Raw genomic sequence first — 21,492 nt, forward strand, 5'->3', positions numbered from 1 at the left:
CGGCCTCCGGTTGCATGCAACCGCAATGCAGCAGCAGCTCTCGTTGTTTGTGCACCTCTAATTGACCTAGTAATTCGAAACACATGCTGCCCCCTCGTGAAAAATAATCTCCAATTAATTAGCAACCTGCTTAATTAATCAAGTCGCTCGCAAATGTCAAGCCTGCCACTCTCACGCTCAATGCATTATGCATAAAGTGCAAATCCGATTCTGGTCGCGCGGCAGATGAGCTCGTTCGCTATCTCTCGAGCCAAGATGAACAACGTTGTTAAACATTCATTATAATACATGTGACGCGATCGAAAGCGGGAGGAATTTCGCTGCGCAAAGAATTGGAGCCATTTCAAATGCATAAAGTCCAGCATTATAATCTCGGTGTAATTTCAAAGCGTCGTTCTGCTGAATATTCATCGGTTTGCACCAGAATTGTAGTCAAACCTCTCAAGAGGGAAGTTTATTGTGATGCTGATTGCGGCTCAAATCGAAACCCCCATCCGATTTTGTCGCATTCAAAGTGCAGCTCTTGCATATTTTTAACATGTGTTTGCTCAGGTAAATATTTGTTGTATTACTCGTCGCTGCTCGGGAAATACGTACATCGATACCGTTGGGAAATGAATGGATATGGGTTGGTGGAGGTTTTTAAAACACGGCCTGACAGGTGGAAACCGAATTCGCAAAATAGCCTCTGTACTAGCTGTGTATGAATTTGAACACAGTTTTCCCGTGTGGGAAGATGTCAGATTCGATGAAGATTAATCTTTCGAGACAAGAGAAATAAACTGGTTGACAAGGGGCGATGACAACTGAATAGCAAGTAGAGCACAAATCAATAAATTTAATGCATTCAAGGAAGCTGGCCGGCGGACGCGATCAATTGAAGCTACTCGTTAAATTTGCACCTGATGAGTGTAATTTGCTTCAATAAATCGAAGCCACTGTACAATACTAAAATGACCTCTTTTCTTTTGTGAAAAAATAATTTCTACGATTTCCTCTTTTGATTTTGTACTAGTCAAAAAATATTTATTTGAAATGATGGAAACCGAACTGTAAACTTGATTGTGGTTGCGTTTGGATTAATGACCAGCAACAATACCTTCCAGATTGCTCAGAGGAAAGATAATTGACGTTGATGAACTGAATGTGAGAAAATAGCGATGCTTCCTTTACAATTAAGCGACCATATCTTCTGCAAATGAACTGCACATTGTAAACAAATCAAAATATTTGTATCCATTTTCATAACATTTTGTTGCTAATGTTGGAGTTGGAGCAATACCGTGACATCCTATTAAACCTTGAAAGTTTTCATTGTGATTTTCTTTTCATTTATAAGGTAATCAATTATGTTGGTTGAAAATATTTATTTTTAGAGATGAAATTGAAAGCAAATCAGAGACTATGCAGCTCCCTCAAAACAACTCGACACGCAACAGAAAAAAATATGAGAAATAACCTATTTGAGTATTTATATGCACTACTTATCGTGTTTATTTATCTTTTCCAGTGAATTTTCCAATCAGATCAGGCCGTTAATACGAGGAATCGTGCGGTGAACCGATACCAATAGCTTTTTTCTGGAGCAAAGCAGCGCACTTAGTCCCGCGCCGGTGAGATTATTGACCCGCAAAACACCCAAAATGCACCTTTGGCCGTCAACCGAATCGTCGGCGCAGTGGCAGCGGCTGGATTAATGGCGCGCGGTTATTTCACGATGAGGAAACGTAACGGCGGCAGCAGAAATATCAAGAGGTTCTCTGAAACAAAGAGCCGAGTTTTGTTTTGCTCTCCCGCAGATGAATTGAAGGCAGCCGACCCTAATTTGCATAATGAACGCCGCACACCGCCGGCATTGTTTAGCCCTCTCTGCCGTTCGCCATGTGAAAACGACACATGAAATTTTCACATACACTCTGGCAATGCACGGGCCCGCAACTCGCAACTCGTTGCAAACTCGTAAAAAATTGATAATATGTCCTGACAACTTTTGCATGGTGGCGCGCGTTCGCAGGCCTCGTGTGCACAATAAAGGGCGCCGAGTGCGAGTGCGCGCTGCAATTACGCTTTTTGGACACGATGACACCCTTCTTCCCATCAATTTGCCGCATGCTTATACGGCATTTTGTTGCGGACCAAATTTAGAACTGAATTGTTCCTCTCTAATTGTGCATTCATACACAAATGAGACCACGAATTTGACGATTTTGCTTGCACACCAGGGATTTTGGCCGATTCGACTCCAGCAAATTTGTGTTGCTAATAATATCTCGTTCCTTGCACGTTTAAAATTAACAATATTAACAATTCCGACAACTAATCCCTGGTATATTAAAAATATTAAAAACAAACTATAGTCAAAGAACATCATCACTTGTTTAGAATTTTTAAGTGAGATATTGTTGATCTGTCCTTTTTGCATTGCAGTAGGTACGATTTGTGTTTTACGCATTATCGATTGTAATAAAATACAATTTGAAAACTTATGATTTACACGTAATAACCTGATAATGTCAACATCCGCGAGCAAAAATTAGGTACTCAAATATTTATAAACGGACGTACCAAAAACTTCTGAGACTCAATTGAGATACCAAGCCGCATCGCTTCAAATAAGCTGAGTGCTGAATTTTGGTTTGCATTTTCGTTTTTTGTTAGTTTAGAGGTCAACAATTTAAAACATACACGCAGTATCAACTCTTGACGACGACGCCGCTACAGCTCATTAACTGTGCGAAAATCGCAGACCATTGCAGATGCTCATCGCACGGAAAAATCTAAATCGATTTCGCCGGCAGAGGTGGTCTCTTTACCGCAATCCGAATTGATGTTTTAAAAGCGTTTCGTTAGAAGAAACAGCGAAAAATAAATAAGAGAGTGAAAGGATGCGGCGGAAAGTTTTTTTTCTCATTTCACGCTGTGGACTTAAGAGAATGCGACTGAGATATTAGATTCATTCATACGAAACGCGCCTTCGTTCCTTCAGACAGAAAGGAACAAATGCTTTAGTGGCATGACATTTCAAAAAGACCTCAGTGAGAAGTGAAAATGCAAGCGGCGCGAGCAGATGGATAGTATAATTTTCTTAAAGACGGATGGCATTACAAAAAACCAAACTGCGCTTGAATAAATTATTTGGGATAAATCAATAAAACGTCATGCTACGGTGCAGAGAAAGAGCACTTTGAAAGGGTCTTTTGCTGCCGAGAGCCGTAAAAATGCTTCAATGGAACAACAATCTCCAATTGTCGGATTTAAATAGAACGAATTTAACAAATGCACCATTATGGTTGTTCAAAGGCAGCGATTTAATGCCTCTCTTTGCAGCTCTGATTACTTCAAGATCATCTACCGCAGCGGCAGATCTCGAATTTAAGTGAAAACACTCTGCTGAAATCGCACTTTGCCCTGCGGCAAATTTGCACGGTGGCCTCTCGTTTGAGCGTAAAATCAATATTTCGCACTACTTTCCGGCAGCGTCGCCCAACGAGCCGACGACGCGCCGATTGTTATTTATCGCCGGGCCTCATTTAAATGTACGCTATATATGTATGTATGTATACATCCCGAGTTGATTACACGCACTCTTGGCGTTTTCTTCCTCTCGCTTGGCGTCCGTCCGCCTCGCAGAGTTCGTTTGCTGCGAGAGGAAAGAGTGAGAGAAGAAAAGGTGGGGGACAGCATCTCGAGAGCGTCGTTACCGGCGATCGTTGAGCCAGCCAGCCGTTGTAGCATATCAAAATTTAAATCGTGACCAATTCGATCGGACGAGTCTCTCTCTCTCAACGGCCCAACAGCCTTCGCAGGAATTTCTCCTGAAATCTCTTCTCACACAATTATCTTGAATTTTTCCAGCACGCTCGCACCGGACGCGGCTTATTTCTCCGTCTCTGCACCAATTTTTCTGCATAAATAGCAGAGTTAGTCGTTGCTAAAATAAAAAAGCCATTATTCTAGCTGCCGAGGAGTAATGAGCAAACTTTTTAACAGGAAATTAAACTTTTTGATAGCTCACTCTCGATAAGCCAGCATTAAAATCTGTTATTTTCCACCGCAGAGTTTTGGAGTCAAACCAAACTTGTGTGTTCGTTCCGTGCTGTTATTTCATTATTTCCCAACGGCGGCGGCATTGCGGCTAAATCGCTGATTCATCTTCGGCGGTGCTTTGCTCCCATCAAAACAGCAGATGCATTCACGGCCTGAGAGCGTTGATTTATTTTCTAATTGGTGATATATTGGTCCATGATCTTGAGCTTTCTACTCGATTTAGCTTCCTTTGTTGCCTCCGCCAGAGCGAGTGCAGCTTATTGAATTTCCATTGCGGACATTGCTTCTGCTGGCAGGTGCTTTCCACCTCTTGCCAATTCTTATCGCAACAAAAAGCAACCAACTAGCTCGAAACTCATATTTTCCGCGAGGTGCGCGAAAGCGTTATTTAAACTAGATTATTTGCGGAAAGTAGAATATAATATGTACTATCTCAGCTGTATGTAGAGGAGCATCAGTTCCAATTTGAATGCAAGTGTTTAATTGCGCTATTGACCGCTTAAAACGTTAAAATCCTCTTGTGGGAAAAACAGAAAGAGGGGGTTGGTAAATTTTTTTTCTTTGATAAGATGTTTTAAAACGAGTCAAACTTGCCAACAAGCCGATTTTTCAACTCAGGCGCGTGGCGCATGTGTAATTAATATTATCGTGCTATATAATGGCCACGTAATGCTATGCTCTGGTATCCCTCAAAAGTTTTTCTTCCCACAACAGAGCAGATAAAAAATTATCTCGTGCGGCAACGTTTCCATGCAGTGGGAACGAAATTTGTCCGCCTTTCCAAAATGAGAGGGAAGCCGCTAAAAATAGAGGACATTCATCTGGCGAGCGTTTAAACATGCATTTGGAGCTCCCCAGTTATAAAATCATAAATTCTGACATCTGAATATGCAGCCTGCCTTTTTCCTCTAGGGTCCCGTGCGGGCGCCTTTTTTAATGTGCGTTCTCCGAGGAGGTTCCAAAGTGGTGTTTACCATAAATAGCCCGCGCTGGGCCCGGACATTATTATCTCATAGTGCACGCGTAATGCATTTTATCTTGACAGCCTCCGCTGCATCTCTCTTTTTCTCTCTCCACGCAGGTTTTCCTCCAGAAAAACAACGGCATGGTAAATAAATAACGCCAAATTCGGGGATCCTCCTTTGAGGTATTTATTTTATAAGATATTTGATGGAATATATTTTTTTCCGTGGCACCAGAATTTTTTCTCCCCTGATAATTATGACGCTGGCGACGACGGCGACGACACACACATACACTGGCACGTAATTACACAAATTCTAATCCGCTTAGCATCAAATTCTCTTTGTTTCGCCGAGTCGCTCGCTAGATGGGCGGAGCGGGTAAAAAACGAAAGTGGTCGCCGCTCGCACGTAATACTTGTGCATACACACGTAAAAAGGAGAATTTCTGGTCTAACGAACGAACGAACCAGCCAGACTGGATGCCTGCCGCCGCCGACAGCGACAGTGCAAATAATAAAAATGCAATTCGACGATCAAATCAAGTCAGACGCACACTCGGCATGCGAAAAATGCAAGTCAAGCAACCGCTTTGACGCTTACCCCTTTAATAACGAAAAAAACTTGGTCATGCCATCCCGTTTTGAAAAGTGATATTTTCGTATACATCTGTACAGTTTCGATGTTGTTTAAATCGTTTTGAAATTTACACAGTATGTATTTTCAACTTTCCAATAAACTTAATATCAGGTGACAGGGATATTTTTTATCGATGTTAATAGTTCTCTTTTCAACTAGTTTTCTTCAGGTAGCAAATTAAATGGATGAACGAAAGTGAGTGGTATTATTTTTAAATAATATTTAGGCTTATTTTCTCAAACTTCTGTTTGATTGATGAAAATATGTATGCATAATTAATGCAGAATAATATTAATATTGCCTTTTTAGCCCTTGAGATATTACCAACACCTGCAGGCCAACTATATTGCTGCCCATTTCTTTCACCCTTTTGACACTCACTTGTTGTTTCTCACGATATTTTATTCAATTGGCAATGGCGATAGCTGGTGGCATGCTTTCTGCGGTAGAGCTAGCAAAGGGTTGCGAGCCTCGAGGGACGGAGCCCGCCGGAAGAGGAAAGGTTAGCCGTTGATGAAATGCAGCCCGCCACTAGTTGTTCCACCCGCGCGCGCGTGTATCAAAGGTTAAATTACTATCGGCGCGCCGTAATGAAACTATAAATCAAATTTGCGGCGCGATCATGTTAAATTAAGCGGGCCCCATTCGCGCGAATTAATTTAGCTTCGACGCCCGTGTGCTAATGAAGGCGGTACTTATCTCCTTTTCCAGCGAATCTTAATTCTTATCCAGCTGCTTCATCCAAATTCAACTTTCGGCTGGCGCAATTAGCCCCTCACCCTCTCTGCTGCTGGATAATCTATTAATTTCACTCCGCGAGAGTTTCGAGGAGCGTGCGAAATGAATAGGAAAGAATTATACGCTGAGTGAGTGAGTGGGCGATGAATTGGAAATTATATGCACGGAACGTCTGCTGGAAAACGCACTCAGTCGGCTCAAAGAAATGAGCCATTTATCAAACGAGCACCTACTCACTCTTTCGCCTGGGAAATTCGCCCGCGTTTTTTACTCGCCCCTCGGGGACTTGAATCGAGGGCTAAATTAGAAGCATTCGCAGAAAGCGTGACCTGAAATAAGTCTGCGTTTTTTGTTCCGTGGAAAATTTCGCTTTTGCCGCATGAGAGAGTCAACTTTTTAGCTGCGCGTGGAAAGTTACCATTGGAAAAATGCTGTTATTAAAACACAATGGCCCTCTAATTTCGTTTTCTTACTTGCCCAATTTTGCTGATAAGCAGTATTTGAGCGCAGTTTCCACCAGCTTTACGGCTAATGACAGTGATTTCCATTTCAGCTTGACGAAGATCTAGCCATAAATTTGGAAGAGGCACATCGAATGTTGGATCGGACAATGGTGCCAGCGGAAATTTCATAGCTTCAATTTTGATTTAATTCGTAAAATAGCTGCTGGAAACAGAGTTTGTAAAAACTTACATTTTTTAAATGACCTCTGGGTTGCACTTTTTTTATTTTAGCAGTTTGTACCGGTGGTTTTCTATACATATTAATTAATTAAATTTTGCAAAATCAAAATAAATGATCAAATTTTAATTTTAGTTGTACCTTTAATCACACTTTTCAAGTTTCAAGTTACATAATAACTGTGACCAAAAGAGCCATTCAGCAGTCAAAATTATAAACCCTTACAATGAGATTTCCTTTTTGCAGCTGGCTGGTGGGCTTCAAAAACTATAGACATTGGAATTCTGTTCCTTAAATTGAAATGTTTGGCTTGATTCTTAACTCAGTGTAGCCAGAGTAGAGCATCACTATCAGGGTTTGTCAACTAAAGCAAAAACGTTTGCGCAAAGCTACTAATAATGGGAAACCATTTGCTGTAATTTTAAAAGCTTACAATTAGGAATTAAGGCAAAACGCTTAAAAGCGTGAATGAATTGCTCGGTTAGACTCTATTAATGGAAATTTCTACTTCTGAGTAAGTGAAACTGGAATTCTTTAAATCTAGCGTTTAAAGAAAATGCTTAAATTTGGTGTTTATTTTCTGCTGCAAAAGACAAGATTGCGTTTGATTGATGGTGTAAACCCTGACAGTAAAAAGGGTAAAAAGCCAATCCATTTTTCTTTGCTTTTCGCCTGCAGCCGCTAGCCGCCAATTTCGTATAACACCCAGCTGCTGCTTGGGGTAAATTTGCGGCTTAGGTGGTCTGCAATACGCTGCAGAAAGATTAAGTGACTTTTTTAAAACAACTCTATCACTTGAACTGCTAGCCGTCGATTTCGCAGCAACGCCTTTAATCTTGATGAAACCCGTGCCGACCTTAAATTATCATTCACGAGCGCAACGAGACGCCAAGAACTCGGGTTTCTTGTCTGGGCTCCATCAACAGCTAGCGTAATCATTCTTCGAACCGGCAACTAGAAGTTGATCGCTTGAATGCACGTCGTGCATTCAGAACTGTCGCTTGATCAGATTTCAAGAAAAGTTGCCAGCAGAAATTTCCTCTCGGGAACTAGAACTATCAAGTACGGCTGGAATCATTAGCTGCTGGCAAGCGGTGTTGACAGCACCCGAGAAAATATTTCGTGCACTTAGAGGAGAGCGGAATTGCCATGATAAGCCTTGTGCATTTGCCCTCTCGAGAAATGTGCAGAAAACGTAAAACGGCCTGCTTCTGAGACCGAGGTTGTGCGCGCGAATCTTATTAAAGCGGAATATAATGCCAGAGAAAGGGGTTAACGGCCACATTCCTCGCCGGCAAATATAAGCAATGAATGAAAACAAACGGCTGCTCGGCAAGTTTTATCACGCGGAAGAATCATCGGCATCGATGTCTGGCTGCGGTGATGAACACTCACTCTGCAGACGAGCGCAGAAGGAAAATTCCCACACACACACACACACACACACACACACACACACACACACACACACACACACACACACACACACAACGTATAACTGCATCATGCCGGTCTGCGGCGTGCTCAATGAATCATTAGCAATCGGACCGAGTTTCACCCAAGCAGAAATGAATGAAAATGAGGCGGGCGGAGCCTCACATTTGGGCTACTGCGGGAGCCATTGAAATTGTGAGTGCGTGTGTGTTAGTATAACAGTGACCCAAGCTGCAATGAGATCGATAACATAAGGGAAGAAACACACGAGTCGCGCGGGAAGCGAGCCAAAAGCAGCAGTGAGTGCCTTCTGGCTGGCACACCATTGCTTGTGTGTGTGATGCGAGCTGCCAATATTATAACCAAGTTATAAAAAGTAATGATTTCCCCCTGTGCATGGTAATTTTTGAGCTCATAACTCAAGAGGCGGCAAACTCACACACGCTCACTGCAGTTGAACGCAGCGACCCTTCTTATTTTCCCTTTCTGCTCGGGACTCCAGGGGTGATAAACGATGTCTTCCAAGATAGGTCAGCATTGTTTGCTCTCCGCACTTCATTCCTTCTCTAAATCTCCATTTGACTTTCAGTATAATGAATTTTAATGAGTTGCGGAATGTTTGTTCGTTACAATCTAATCCGTTGTTTCTCTGTTGTTGTATAGCAATAAATAGATGCTAAAAGCCATTAATCGTGCGCCGCTGTGCAATTTCTTTTGTTGCCGACTACCATTATCAAAGTGTCAGACGCGCTGTCGTCCAAATTAAAATTATGCTAGAGCTGTCAAATTTCCACAGAGTGATTTATTGGGGGGTAAATTCGTTATTTATAGTAGCATCATCGAAAGCGATCAGCGCCCTTACTCGTGTCGATTGGAGGGAGGAAAAAATTAGCTTTTTGTGGCTTAACTTTTCAAAAAGTTTGCTGTTTGCTTTGGGAAACCGCAAATATTATAGTTGTTCTTAGGGTCGCAAAAACACCGAGTCTAGCGTAAACCATATATTTGCAGAGTTATGACCTACATAAAAATATTCCCTGGAAACCGCGCGTCTTTAGTACATTTTTCAGGAGAGTGGGTAGATTGGATCCATAAATTTGAATATAGCCCTCCTTTTTACTTCACCGCATGGTCCATTTGCTTAAAAGGCCAAAATGCCCGAAATGTGTTTGTAGCGCAACTGTATTGAACTGCTGGCGAGGAGGAGTTATTTTTTTATAATAATATTTTATGCTATCAAACTTTGCAGGCTGCCACATAAAATACGGACCAATAAAATGGAACTCTATCTTTTAAAAATGAAATATAGGTTGATGAGTGCAAAGAATGGTGTAGACTGAAATGGCTAAGTTAGGGCTAGGAAAAAACTACAAATTCACCGTTTGTCCTTGAATGGTATTCATAATTTAAACTTAAAATTCTTATTCTCACCACTGCAGCCTACTCTCAACATGTCGCTATTCTATCGCTTGGGATAACTCTTTTGAATTTTAGTTGTCCACCTATTCAATTTAATGGGGCAAACTCAATTCGCGTTCTAACAAACGTGAAATATACGTATTAATCCTATCTAGTTAAATTTATACTGGGTATATTTTATTTTTAGTTCTGCATTGAGTAGCGCTTTTATTTAGGTCATTACCTATGAGACGTTCCCTCATTTCGGTTGTGGGGGTCAAGAAGCTCATCGATTCTGTTTTGATTTCATCATTCTATTGAGGTTGAAGTGTGGCAAATGAAGCAGCATTATTTTTACTGTTGTGATTGAACTGAAATGGTAGTAAATCACGAACACGGGTAACGTTACCCCCTTGGTACCTATAGTTTTTTTTCTACCACGTTTCCTGTCCAAAACCCAGCACTTTGAACCTAAGCTTCAAAGTGGGTCTTTGACTTCGATCCATACTGAAATTGTTCTGCAAACGACGATGGATGTGTTCGCTGTCGGAGCCAGAGTGTAATAATATTTTTCCGTGTGTTCGCAGCTGAAACGCACCACCTGCAGATCTTCCTGCGCGAGAGGCACACTTTAGCAATGGTAAGTGTGAGAAAGGAGCGCACTTGGCGGCAGCTTGCATTCGGCACTCAGCTCTCTCGCAACTCGTCAACAACCTAGCAAATCGAAACGCCTGCACCGCCAAAAACAACAAGCAGAAATCGTCCTGTGAAGATCGTAAATTTTGCACTGCCACATTTTTCGCCCAACTACTTTATTGTTATCAAAGAGGAGCGACCGCCCGACTGTGTGTTTTTTCATCCACTCTAAAGGCGCTTAATAAGCTGTTTGCTGCCGGGGTGGTGGTCGGACGCGCGCGCGAAATGCTGCAGCAAACGGGCACTCGGCTGATAATTTATTGTGTCGTTTGCCTCAATAACTCTTTCGACGCTCCGACGGCAAATCCCCTTAGGTGTCAATTGATTTGTTTCGCGCCCCTCCCTTTTATTGCTGGACATTTTTTACGTCTTTTCAATTGAGAAATTGCATCTTTTATGACTAGGTGGTAGCCAGCCAAACGGCACTTTTCTACTTTACGGCCGATCTAGACTATCCGCCAAACACGTGTACCCGGCGCGTTGCATACCTCGCTTCGCCAAAATTAATAAAATCGATTTCCGTTCATCATCGGACCGAGAAAACGGCACAAATGACATGCCACTCGGCAGGAAGCAAAATAACCTGAACATTTTTACTGCCCTTTTGAGTTTTTCTCTTTTACGACCGACCGCATGCGCTAATAAAACACTAATTTTTAATTGCATTTTTATTATCTCGTAAAAATTGCATGCCTAAGAAACTTAAGAGCTTCCGTGCCGCGACTAGCGCCTCCGCTGCCGTCGAGTGATTAATTGCCAAGATTCCGAGGTGCCTACTTTTGAATTTCAATTACTTAACGTTTCGGCGTCTAATTTCCTACCCTCGCAGCCGGGATTAACGCGCACCCGCCAGCCCGCCCGCAAGACGGAGAGAGAGAGCGAGAGAATTTTCGCCCGCAGTTAGTTTGTTTGGCTTACATAAGAGCAATACATTACGGCATTATGCGTGTTCTCTTACGCGATATTGATGTCTTTTAATTTAGTCCCGTGAGCTGCGAGCGAGCGCTTATTATATCAGCGTCACGGTGTCGGCGGCGGTGGCTCCACACCCGAGCAAGTAAATCGGGATGAATAATTTACAACAGCACTTCGTACAGAGCATGCACACTTGCTGGCAGCGCGAATTTCTCAGGGCGGGAAGAAGCAGGTGCACGCGGTTATATTACATGACGAGAGCGGCGGACTCGAGCAGGTTATCTCCGAATGTAAATGATGTTGTTGGATGAGAAAAAAGGCATTTATATGCCGGCCTCCCTCGGCCTGAATAATAATCCGAGCATACTCATCAACGCGGATTACGTCAGGGTGGGTGCCGCCTGTAGAATCAGTGCGATTCGCCATATTTGCGCTCGGAAATTGCCTTAATTTCGACAGCCCCGGAGACACTATTTGTGCAGCAAAAAGCATGCTGCCGGATCCGAGTGGGAAAACAGAGTGTTTCGAAAATGGAGTTGATTTTCCTGCGTCAAGCCGCTTTCCCTACATCTTGATGGATTAAATCTGGTAAGTATTGTGCAAATAGCTGGCGCGCTTGACGGATCCGCTCGATGATCGCTCGCTCCCCCTCGTCTGCAGCCTCTCTATATATATATATATCGGCCTGTTTGCTTTAATGACACCGAGTCGAGATTTTTCGACGAAAACAGAGAACGCTCTCTTTTCGCGCGTCATTTCGTCTTTTCCCTCCTTTAGCTTTTCCCGTCGAGTATTTTGATATTAAAAAGAGAAGCGTCGAGCCGAGGGAGGCGTATTCTCTTCTTTTTAAAAGTGCGAAACGAAATTAGAATTCCTGCTCCTTTCGACAGACAGAACGAAATAAGCGAACGTCGTCGTTTGTGCGCTGAAAACAATTTATTTATAGCGTGCGAAATGAAAAGAAAGCTCGGCGGGAAATTCTAATTTCGCTAGCAAAACAAACTGCTGCGCCGAGAGTTTTATCGAGTGGGAAAATCGTGCCTTTTGTAGAACTTGCATAACGCAGCATATTCACGGAACAATAATTGGATTTGGTGCGAGGAAATGGCCGCCATTGATTTTCGAGCATGAAGATATCGCGAGTAGCAAATGAGTGCCTGCCTCACGAATCATTCGCATCCATCCCTTCATCCGTCCGACTCTCGAGCACCGGCTTGTTTGCGAAATCAGCGTCGCAGCGAGCACAAGTGGGCGCGCGATTGATTGCATCTCTTTGTCGTTGCGACTGTGGCAATAAATTTTGAATGCCCGCTGGATGTGAGCCGGTGGTAAATGAATTCCATTCTGGCTCGCTATTTGCAGCCGACAGCGTATCAAATGGCGATGATATAGTTGTGATATGTGCGACGTCATGTTACATTACACTCGCCTGCGCAGCGAATACATACATACACACAGACGTGCGGCCGAGGCCCTCTAAGATAGGGGCCACGTGCTGACAGGGCCAAATGGACATCGGACTTGTTTGCCTGACGTGCGGATTTCTCAGAAATTGCTTTACCACACAGAACACGCTATTTTTTTATCCGTGACGGCTAACGGCTAGCTGTCCATTTTACGGCTGGCTGAGATCGATCTGAGCGTTGTGTAATTCAGTAGCAGTGTCTCGAGCCGACGCTAGTGGAATTTAGATCAGACAGAGTTCCATTTTACGCAGGAGGAAATATTTTCACTGACACAATGCAGCAGGGTCAGAGTGGAACAGGGGTGGAATCCTTTGAAACCAATTTTTGGTTTGAGGTCGTTTTTAATCTGTGGAAGTGAGTCAGATTTTAATTTGGTCCTTGGTGACTTTCTATACCATCAATTTAGAAAAAGGTGAACTGCTTATTGCTGGGCTCTCCTCTACAATTCAGACTCGGGTAATTACTAGTGACGCGGTTAAAGGACCGCAATACAGGTGGTTCGAGTCGAGATGTGATGAATTCATCTGGCACACGTGAAAATGAGCGTTGCGCCCAGTCGGCCCAGTCGTCCACCGAGGGGATTCGACGGGGTTCGAAGCAGCGCAAGGCTCGCAATACGTCAACGCGCGTTTGTAATGAAGAGCCAGCATAAATCACCCGAATCGAGCACTCGGGTCGAGAGTGTCGCGCGCGCGGACGCTCCCCGCGTGCAATTACTGCGAGTAGCAGCGAATGTGCCAATTATGTCCACGCACCTCCGACGGGCGCATCAATAATAGGCCGGTTCGCGTTTTCAGCGCCACGTACATATATTCATGAGCGGCGTTTAAATATTCATACACGCTAAAAATCATTAAACACCCAGCAGCAGCGCGAGCGGTGGCGGCAGGCATGCTCGCGTCGCTTGGTTCACGCGCCACCGAGCCAAGTCGGACGGACGGTTCGCATTGTGCCTGCTGCCACCGCGTTTGTTTCATGCCGGCAAACAGTTTTAATAAAACGGCTGCTCTATCGGAATTCGCTTTTTGCGTGCCGCTCGGCGCGCGCGGGCATCATTGATTGAAGCGAAATAATAATTTTCTGTATGTTGCTGCAGGAGCACACACACGCGCGCACGGGCTTCTTTTTCTTTTTTTTTTTTTTGTTGTTTTTTTTGGTTTGCTGAGCTGCTTACGTAAACGTCAGATTGCAGTCCGGAGAAACTTGACGGTTTCGCCTTCCGTTGGCCCGCAGACGCGTCACTTTGTTGCATATTGTATTAAATTAAAAAAATGGGGAAGTCGCAGGTGAAAAGGTTGCACGCGTGTCGCACGATTTTTATTAAGGCAAATGACTTTCTGCCGGCTGCTCCAACCCCCATTGTCGGCGCGGTGCATGCAGCTTTTTGCCCTCCGCTATGAAAAATTGACCTATTGTACTGAGTCGTGTCATCTTATATGTCAACAGTGGTGAAAAAAGCAGGCAGCTCGCTCGCTTGGTTGGCTCAGTGAGCACCGCCGCCGCCGCGCCCTAGCATCACCCCAATCCCGAGAACCGCCCTCATTACTCGGTCATATCCATTGCAGCCGCGGCACGCGCCAAAACCGTCCGATCCAAATCAAAACTCGAGTTGCGGGGGCAGTTCGGCCCAGAGTGGGTGAGAGCAGGGTGCACACGCACACTGACGACGACGACGACGGCGTTCAGAACGAGCGCCGGTGCCCCACCCCAGTAACCGCAGCTATAGCATCTGAGGGCAGACAGGGCGCTAGTAGTAGAGCTTGCGTTGGTTGGCGGCGGATCAATACTCGCGGAGCTCACCCTGGCAGGCAGCTTTGCCATTCTCTCCCTCGGCTCTGTGTGAGTGTGTCTGTGTTGCGTTGCTGTGCTGCTCGGGGCCACCCGCTCGCTCGCTTGCCCGCTCGCTCCACCGTCGGCCAGCCCGCAGCGGCCCCCGCACCGTCCCCGACCGCGCCCGCCCCCGGCCGGGGGTCTCGCAGCCCCGTTCGTTCGCCGTCCCCGCCGACCGACTGGAGGACTTTGGCACACGCAACGCCCAAGAACCACACCCTCGCGCCCAACGCATTTGCATAGTCGTGTGTGCGCCCAACACGGACGAATGTGGGCCTTTTTTCCGAAAGACAATCGGCCAGTGATTTGCTAGCCTAAATTTTTCTCCGCCTCGAGACGATGCTTGCCAGGTTTGTCGTTTCTCTCTCTCTCTCTCTCTCTCTCTCTCTCTCTCTCTCTCTCTCTCTCTCTCTCTCTCACCCACTCACACTCGCGGCCGCCGCTCGCTAGCTGGCTGGCTTGCTGGTGCATAAGCGGATTTGGGTCAGTCCGCCGCCCCCGAAACATTGCATATTTTTAGATTTCCACCGCCGCAGTAATGCTGCTGGAGTCGGTCGGGTGAGTGCGTCAACGCTGTCGTAAACCCGCGCGGCAAATGACAATTAGCTGTGTGCTGCACGGCAGCAGCCACTCGGCGTGCCTTAATGACTTTCTATTTTAACACCAGCCACCCTGGTGGAAAAGCGGTGGTAGTGGTGGTGGCGGCGGTGGCTGCTACCACTGCTGCTGCAATAACGACCGCGGAAGTCTTAATCAGAACTGTAAATATCGCCCGCTCTCGTCATCCGGCTGCGAGTCGGGGCTGCGGAATAAAAAGGTGCCGTTCGCAGGGGGTAATTAGCGCAAAATGCTGGCGCCTTTTACACCGCCGCCTACGTGCAATTTGCGTGGCCCACCCACCCGTCCGCTCTCGCCCGCCACCAGGCCTGAGATTCATTTCGATTGCTCGTCTCCAGCAGCAACAGCAGGAAGCAATTGAAATTAGCGCTGCTGTCAAAGCCCCGGCCAGACAGTTTCTTTACAACACTGTTTGTTTAACGACTTTCGCGCGACGGGATGTGCGTGCGAACAGCATCAGCCGCAGCAGTAAAATGCCGAACTAGTTGCGCGCCTCGCACTCGCAGCTTGCCTAATTTCGATTCAGGGTGTGCGTCGGCAAACGCAACAATTGCCCTCGCGCCTACGCGATAAATCAAGCGAGTCGGCCTTTCTCGGCGGCGCCAGGCTGCTCCTGCGCCTCGCCTGCCTCCGGACACCCCTGATCAGCCGTCTCTTTTTTTGACTCACCGCTTCGATCTTTGTTCCAGGTGATGGCAACACCATTGCACTAGCATCTATTATGGACACAGTGGTCCCGGTATGGGCATGTGCGTGGGTCCATTAGTCGGCTATATCCGCGAGGCTGTGACCTGCTTACTTGCGCTCACCTCAGTTTGCAATGTATTCTTGTTGTTATTCTTCGCAACCCCAGGTAAAGTACACGACAATTTTTACTCAAAGCATACGTTATCAATACTTTTTATTATACTTATACATATTATGAACCAACATTTCGCTACTTATCGTTACTTTTCCGTTCTCTTATGTGTGTATTGTTTTTGAAAAACGTTTTATATTATTACAGTCTGCTTATTATTATTATTGCGACATACATTACATTCTCACGTTTTTTACTACCAAGCATGTAGCAGCTAATGTAGCACTCCATCTATTGTATTTTTATTTGGTTATTAGGCTACTTTATAATCGTTATTGTTGTAATGGAAAAACGAGCTTCTCGTGTCAAGGAATACGGCCCCGCGGTGTCGGCGGCGTATCGATCAGGAAATTTTATTTCTATTGACTTCCATGCCCTCATTCAGATACGAGAAAATGTATACTATGATAGTACTAAATACCATTGATATATACATACACTCCGTCGACGGAAAGTGAGCACACCGCAGCTATTGGCTAATTTCCCAAAAGTGCCAACCGAATTTGACGCCCAAGTATACATTCCCGGCTCGGGGATTGATGCACACAAACATGTAAACCACGTGTGCATATATACACATACACACACGAGTATAGCGAGAGAAAAAAACTGGCTGTGTCGCGGCGGTTGCGCCCGCCCTCCAGTTCGGGAAAAGATAGAACGGAAAAAGCATATCAGACGAACGTGTGCTTCTCTATTTTGTGTTCCACTCTGCTCTCTTGGCATGCAAACAAAGCTGAAATCTGTTTTCAGGCGTCAAATGTTTCCAAGATGCAGTACACATCACTGCAATCCTTGGAGAGTCGGTGGTGTTCAACTGCCACGTCGAATTCCCAGGTGACCACCCGGTCCCGTATGTGTTACAATGGGAGAAGAAGGTAGGCGACACGGTAGGACACCAAACTCTTTTATCCAATCTCAACCCCCCTGATTATATATATTAAACGATAGTAGAGGGGCGCAGCGGTCTCAGTACATACGTGGGACCGGGCGCCGTAGCTATTATCAGTCTTGAGTGGCTATTACTTTTGTAACTGGGACAGAAAGGGACAATGCGCTGCACTAATGACGCTTACCATTAGCCAATGACATCTCCTCTTAAATTTCACCCCCGTCCCCCGGCAGCGGCAGCCGGGCAAACAAGCAGCAAACACAAAAGTTTTTTATGGCTTTTCATATATAGAAAAAGTTTGCAACGGCCGAGTGAATTTCATTGCACCATCTCCTCGGTGTTGGCAGAAGTAGCACAACTTTGAATGAAATTCCCGGCCCGTGATGATTAACTTATCCCCCAGAGTTTCAAAAGTGCCCGCAGAGAGTCTCCTATCAAAATTGTTGGAACCAACTGGAGAACGTTTCCTCTCTCAGGTGCTTTTGAACTCTCGTTACTTTCCCTCGACTTGAAAATGTCATTGCCTCTGGTAACGTATATACTCTTTACATAATATATGGTTGTGAACTGCACGCTGCAAATATATACCTTTGATCAGCACCAACATACGACAGGCTGCATTACGAACTAGTAAACATTGACATCAGTGGCGTAACTTTCGATTTGGTGACCCCTAACCTAACACTTTGTGGTATCGGGGTTTGCTTTAAACATTTTATATTTAATATGCCTAGACACTTTTGAATCTTCCTAAATTTAAATTTTATTTCAAGCCTTTTTATACAGTTAGAATCTATAAACTTTCTGTGAATTTACTTTTCTTGAGATTCAATTGCCTCAATGGGATTCTAAAGGGTTCAAAAATTCTTTTCGTTTTGCTGCTTTATTTTGCAACAAAAAGACCCACCTCTGCCCACGAAAGCTACGCCACTGAATACATTGATCTGGATTATTGCACGCGCCCGTTCCTGTTTGGCACCCTAGCGAAACAGCAACAGGGCCGTAGTGTAAATTTCAGTTTGAATACCTAATTGTAAGTAAGTATAAGCTGATTATTTGATCGAGTCGAATTTGATTGCAACAAACCGCATTTTGGAGACTCACTGGCACTGGTAATGCTTCTGCTTGCACGGCGATGCTCATCGCGAAGCAGTATCAGTGCCGCCGGCATGGTGCAGTCAGTACAGTAGAATTGGAGCTCTCGCATACATTCCATACACGGTCACGCTCTCGCGATAAACTACGGCTTGTACACATTGTATTTCTATACGCGCTGGTGAAAATAAATAAAAAGCAGCAGCAGCAGTCGCGACGGCAGCCATTCATCCGTTTTCTGTCTGGTGTGCAAAGATAATAATGCCAGGAGCCCCCAGGGCGCCCGCGCCCCCGTTCGCGGACGGGGGCTCGGTCTCCGTGGGGGCGGCAGCAATCCTTGACTTGCCCCCGCCTCGTACAGCCACAGTTACAGACCAGCGGGACGAGTCCTTAGAGAGAGAAATTGCAAACAGAGCCCCCGCCCTCCATCAGACACGACACCATCAAACGCACCTCATTTCACACGCCACTCTCTGCGATACGTACACACACACACACACACTCACACAGACACCACCACCTCCACTACCATACACCGACACAGAGGTTAATACGCATAAATACCGCCACTCTCTGCCATATACATACAAGATAGTTCAATTTTATATATACATAATTATACTTCAGCTGCATCTGCAATTGTTCGTCTTGTCATTGCCGCTTTTATCTATATACATTCAATATTATATACTTACGAAGCATCTTGCACTTGTGTATTTTTACTCACTACTTTTTAATTAATCTGATATAAGCTGCGAGGCACGCAGCCATTTCTATTTAGAGTTTCAACTGACACTGATTTTTTGTGTGTTCTCCGCAGTCCGATTAATTAGTTTTGACAGCACCTATCGCTTTTGTGATTTTGTAAATATCCAGTTTTGCGACAAGACCGGCGAGTTCGCCTCTCCTCACTGTCTGTTTCAATTAGTGCGAATTAATTAATTAATTAAAGCGGAATTAGATTACTAATATACTAATTATACAACAACGACGGCGCTTCATTCATTATTTCATTGTAAGCACTGCCAATCAGCATCATTTATATGGATACAATAATTTAATATGCAGAACTCGAGGTAATTAACGATTTAACGTTATTATCACTCTCAAAATATACTAGCTAATAAAACTACAGCAACTGAGTGCTAATTTTCATAGTGCAAACATCAAAATGAGTTCTCTGTAAATATTACTCTCTCTCTGTGGCTGAAAGAGGTTTACAATCGCAAACTCATTATATCACTGACAAATATTATTACGCATGCCCTTTAGTGTTGGATGTTGCCTGTTATGAATGCACTCTATGTTCGCCCGCGCCACAGTTCGGCCGGCCAACTTTTCTATTAGATTTTTGTTTCAACTATACACCACGTCTGTTTAGTTCACACTCACTGTTTATTGTTGATTGTGGTGCACCTATGTGTGGTGCTTAGCGAGCTGAACCTCCGTGCAAATAGAGTTGGTATTGATCCGCATGTTGATATTTAGTTGGCACTAGTTTGTGTCCACAGCAGACGTGCTTTCTTTCAGAAGCAGAGCTGTGTGTGAGTGTGTTTGACGAGTGTGTCCAACTTTATGGAACATTTCATCTCGCTAACAGCAAAAAAAGAAAGAAAGAAATAGATCAATCTTTTGTTGGTTCAACTTTGGGTGTGTGCTTATACATATATGCTGATTTATTTTACTTCCTGGCCTTTGATAACAGAAAATTTCGATCCCGAGATAAATCTTCTTTTTGTGTGTGTAGAAATCACGCGAAACGTTCGCTTTTTCATAGAAGAGTGGACCAGTTCTGCATGATCAGTGTCATTATAAAGGGACAAAATGGTTTTGAATTGAACGGAGCGCAGGTGTCCGAGTAATTTTATGAACGCTCTTTTGTCCCTCATAATCGTTCTGATTTTCAGCATAACTAAAAATACATTTTACTACACACCATCCAAATTTTTGACTAAAATAACTCGTGATCTGAGCGAAACTTCTGTACATAGATGTCAATGTTGACGTTCGTGATGTCTCATTTCACAATGTGATTTGTCACACACCGTGTTTGTCGAATTTCCAACGGCAATCTCTGCTACTATATTATCTCAGTGTGTTTGAAATATTTACACATGGCTAAAACACAAATTATCACATGAACATGGAACACAAGATGCAACATTTCTGAATTAAAAGCAAAATTCAATAAGTCCCGCAAATTTTTTAAATCAACTCGATAATGTCTTTTCGTACACTTTTGTTCTTGAAATTGCGATGAAAACGAGGCGTTCTCCTGATCTTACCCATCCTGAACACAAAATTCAAGTGCGAAAGTTATGATGAAAGTGTGGGTGGATGGCTGACGGTGTGCGAATGAGACCTGAATGGCTTTCAAGAGGGCAATTCACCGCGTGGTGTGGCGCCCTGCTCGGAGCTCGAGAGCTGCTTATTACGTTGTCCTTTGGTTGAATCTGCTTCAGGGACTGGAGATACCCATCTACATATGGTACGACAGCTACCCGACACACAGCGGTGAGGGCTACGAGGGCCGCGTGAGTAGAGTGGCCTCGGATTCTCCATATGGGCTCGCCTCGCTCAATCTCACTAACATCCGCGAGTCGGACCAGGGTTGGTATGAGTGCAAAGTCGTGTTCCTTAACCGTTCGCCTAACTCGCACAAGAACGGCACGTGGTTTCACCTGGATGTCCATGGTAATTTGATCGGAAAAGCGACGGCAGGCCGAAGGGTGATATGGACTCGCAAGGTAGTGGATTTTCGCTAGCAGCTGAAATGCGTCATATTGTGTCAGCCAGATTTAATTCAACATCTATCATGTATGTTGTCTCGGGAAAGGTTGCGAATACCGTTTTGTGACGAGACACTGTGCGCTTTGGGAAATACTGTACCTGAAAATCACATGTATTACGAATCATTACTGAAATCAGTCACATTGCAATAGCTCGAGTTAATTAAAAGTTCCAAAAGTTATGCAGTTAAAAAAAACTGCAAATTTGGCTACTTTAATAAAATAAAAACCGATGACAGCTATGCGTGCTCGACGTTTTTATAGTGTGATTGAATTCAGGTGATATCGTGCATCGTGCAAAGTTTTGAACTCGCGCGGGGAGCAGGAGGAACTAATTATTGTCAAACTTTCCCTCCGAACAAGTCGAATTTGCATGGAAAATTGATTACCCCCTAGAGTCCATATTGTTTTTTGACCTGCCGGATTACATCACCGT

The 21,492-nt window shown here is 44.4% G+C and overlaps 1 protein-coding gene across 6 annotated transcripts in view; it reads left to right on the plus strand.

Annotated features, from left to right (window-relative positions):
* tutl (turtle) overlaps positions 1-21,492 on the plus strand; it is a 35,573-nt gene that overhangs the window by 4,013 nt on the left and 10,068 nt on the right. For 3 of the 6 annotated variants that reach the window (XM_065476484.1, XM_065476488.1, XM_065476486.1), the window contains exons 2-5: positions 10,484-10,536; positions 16,111-16,274; positions 17,034-17,170; positions 20,730-20,961. In XM_065476484.1, the coding sequence (XP_065332556.1) occupies positions 16,163-16,274; positions 17,034-17,170; positions 20,730-20,961 (481 nt within the window). In that variant the 5' untranslated portion in view covers positions 10,484-10,536; positions 16,111-16,162. Of the gene's footprint in view, positions 1-10,483; positions 10,537-14,697; positions 15,154-16,110; positions 16,275-17,033; positions 17,171-20,729; positions 20,962-21,492 lie in introns of those variants that run through there. The other 3 variants (XM_065476487.1, XM_065476485.1, XM_065476489.1) reach the window with 3 other exon arrangements.

Source organism: Cloeon dipterum, chromosome 1 (genome assembly GCF_949628265.1).
Source record: "Cloeon dipterum chromosome 1, ieCloDipt1.1, whole genome shotgun sequence".
In the NCBI taxonomy this organism is placed as follows: Eukaryota; Metazoa; Arthropoda; class Insecta; order Ephemeroptera; family Baetidae; genus Cloeon; species Cloeon dipterum.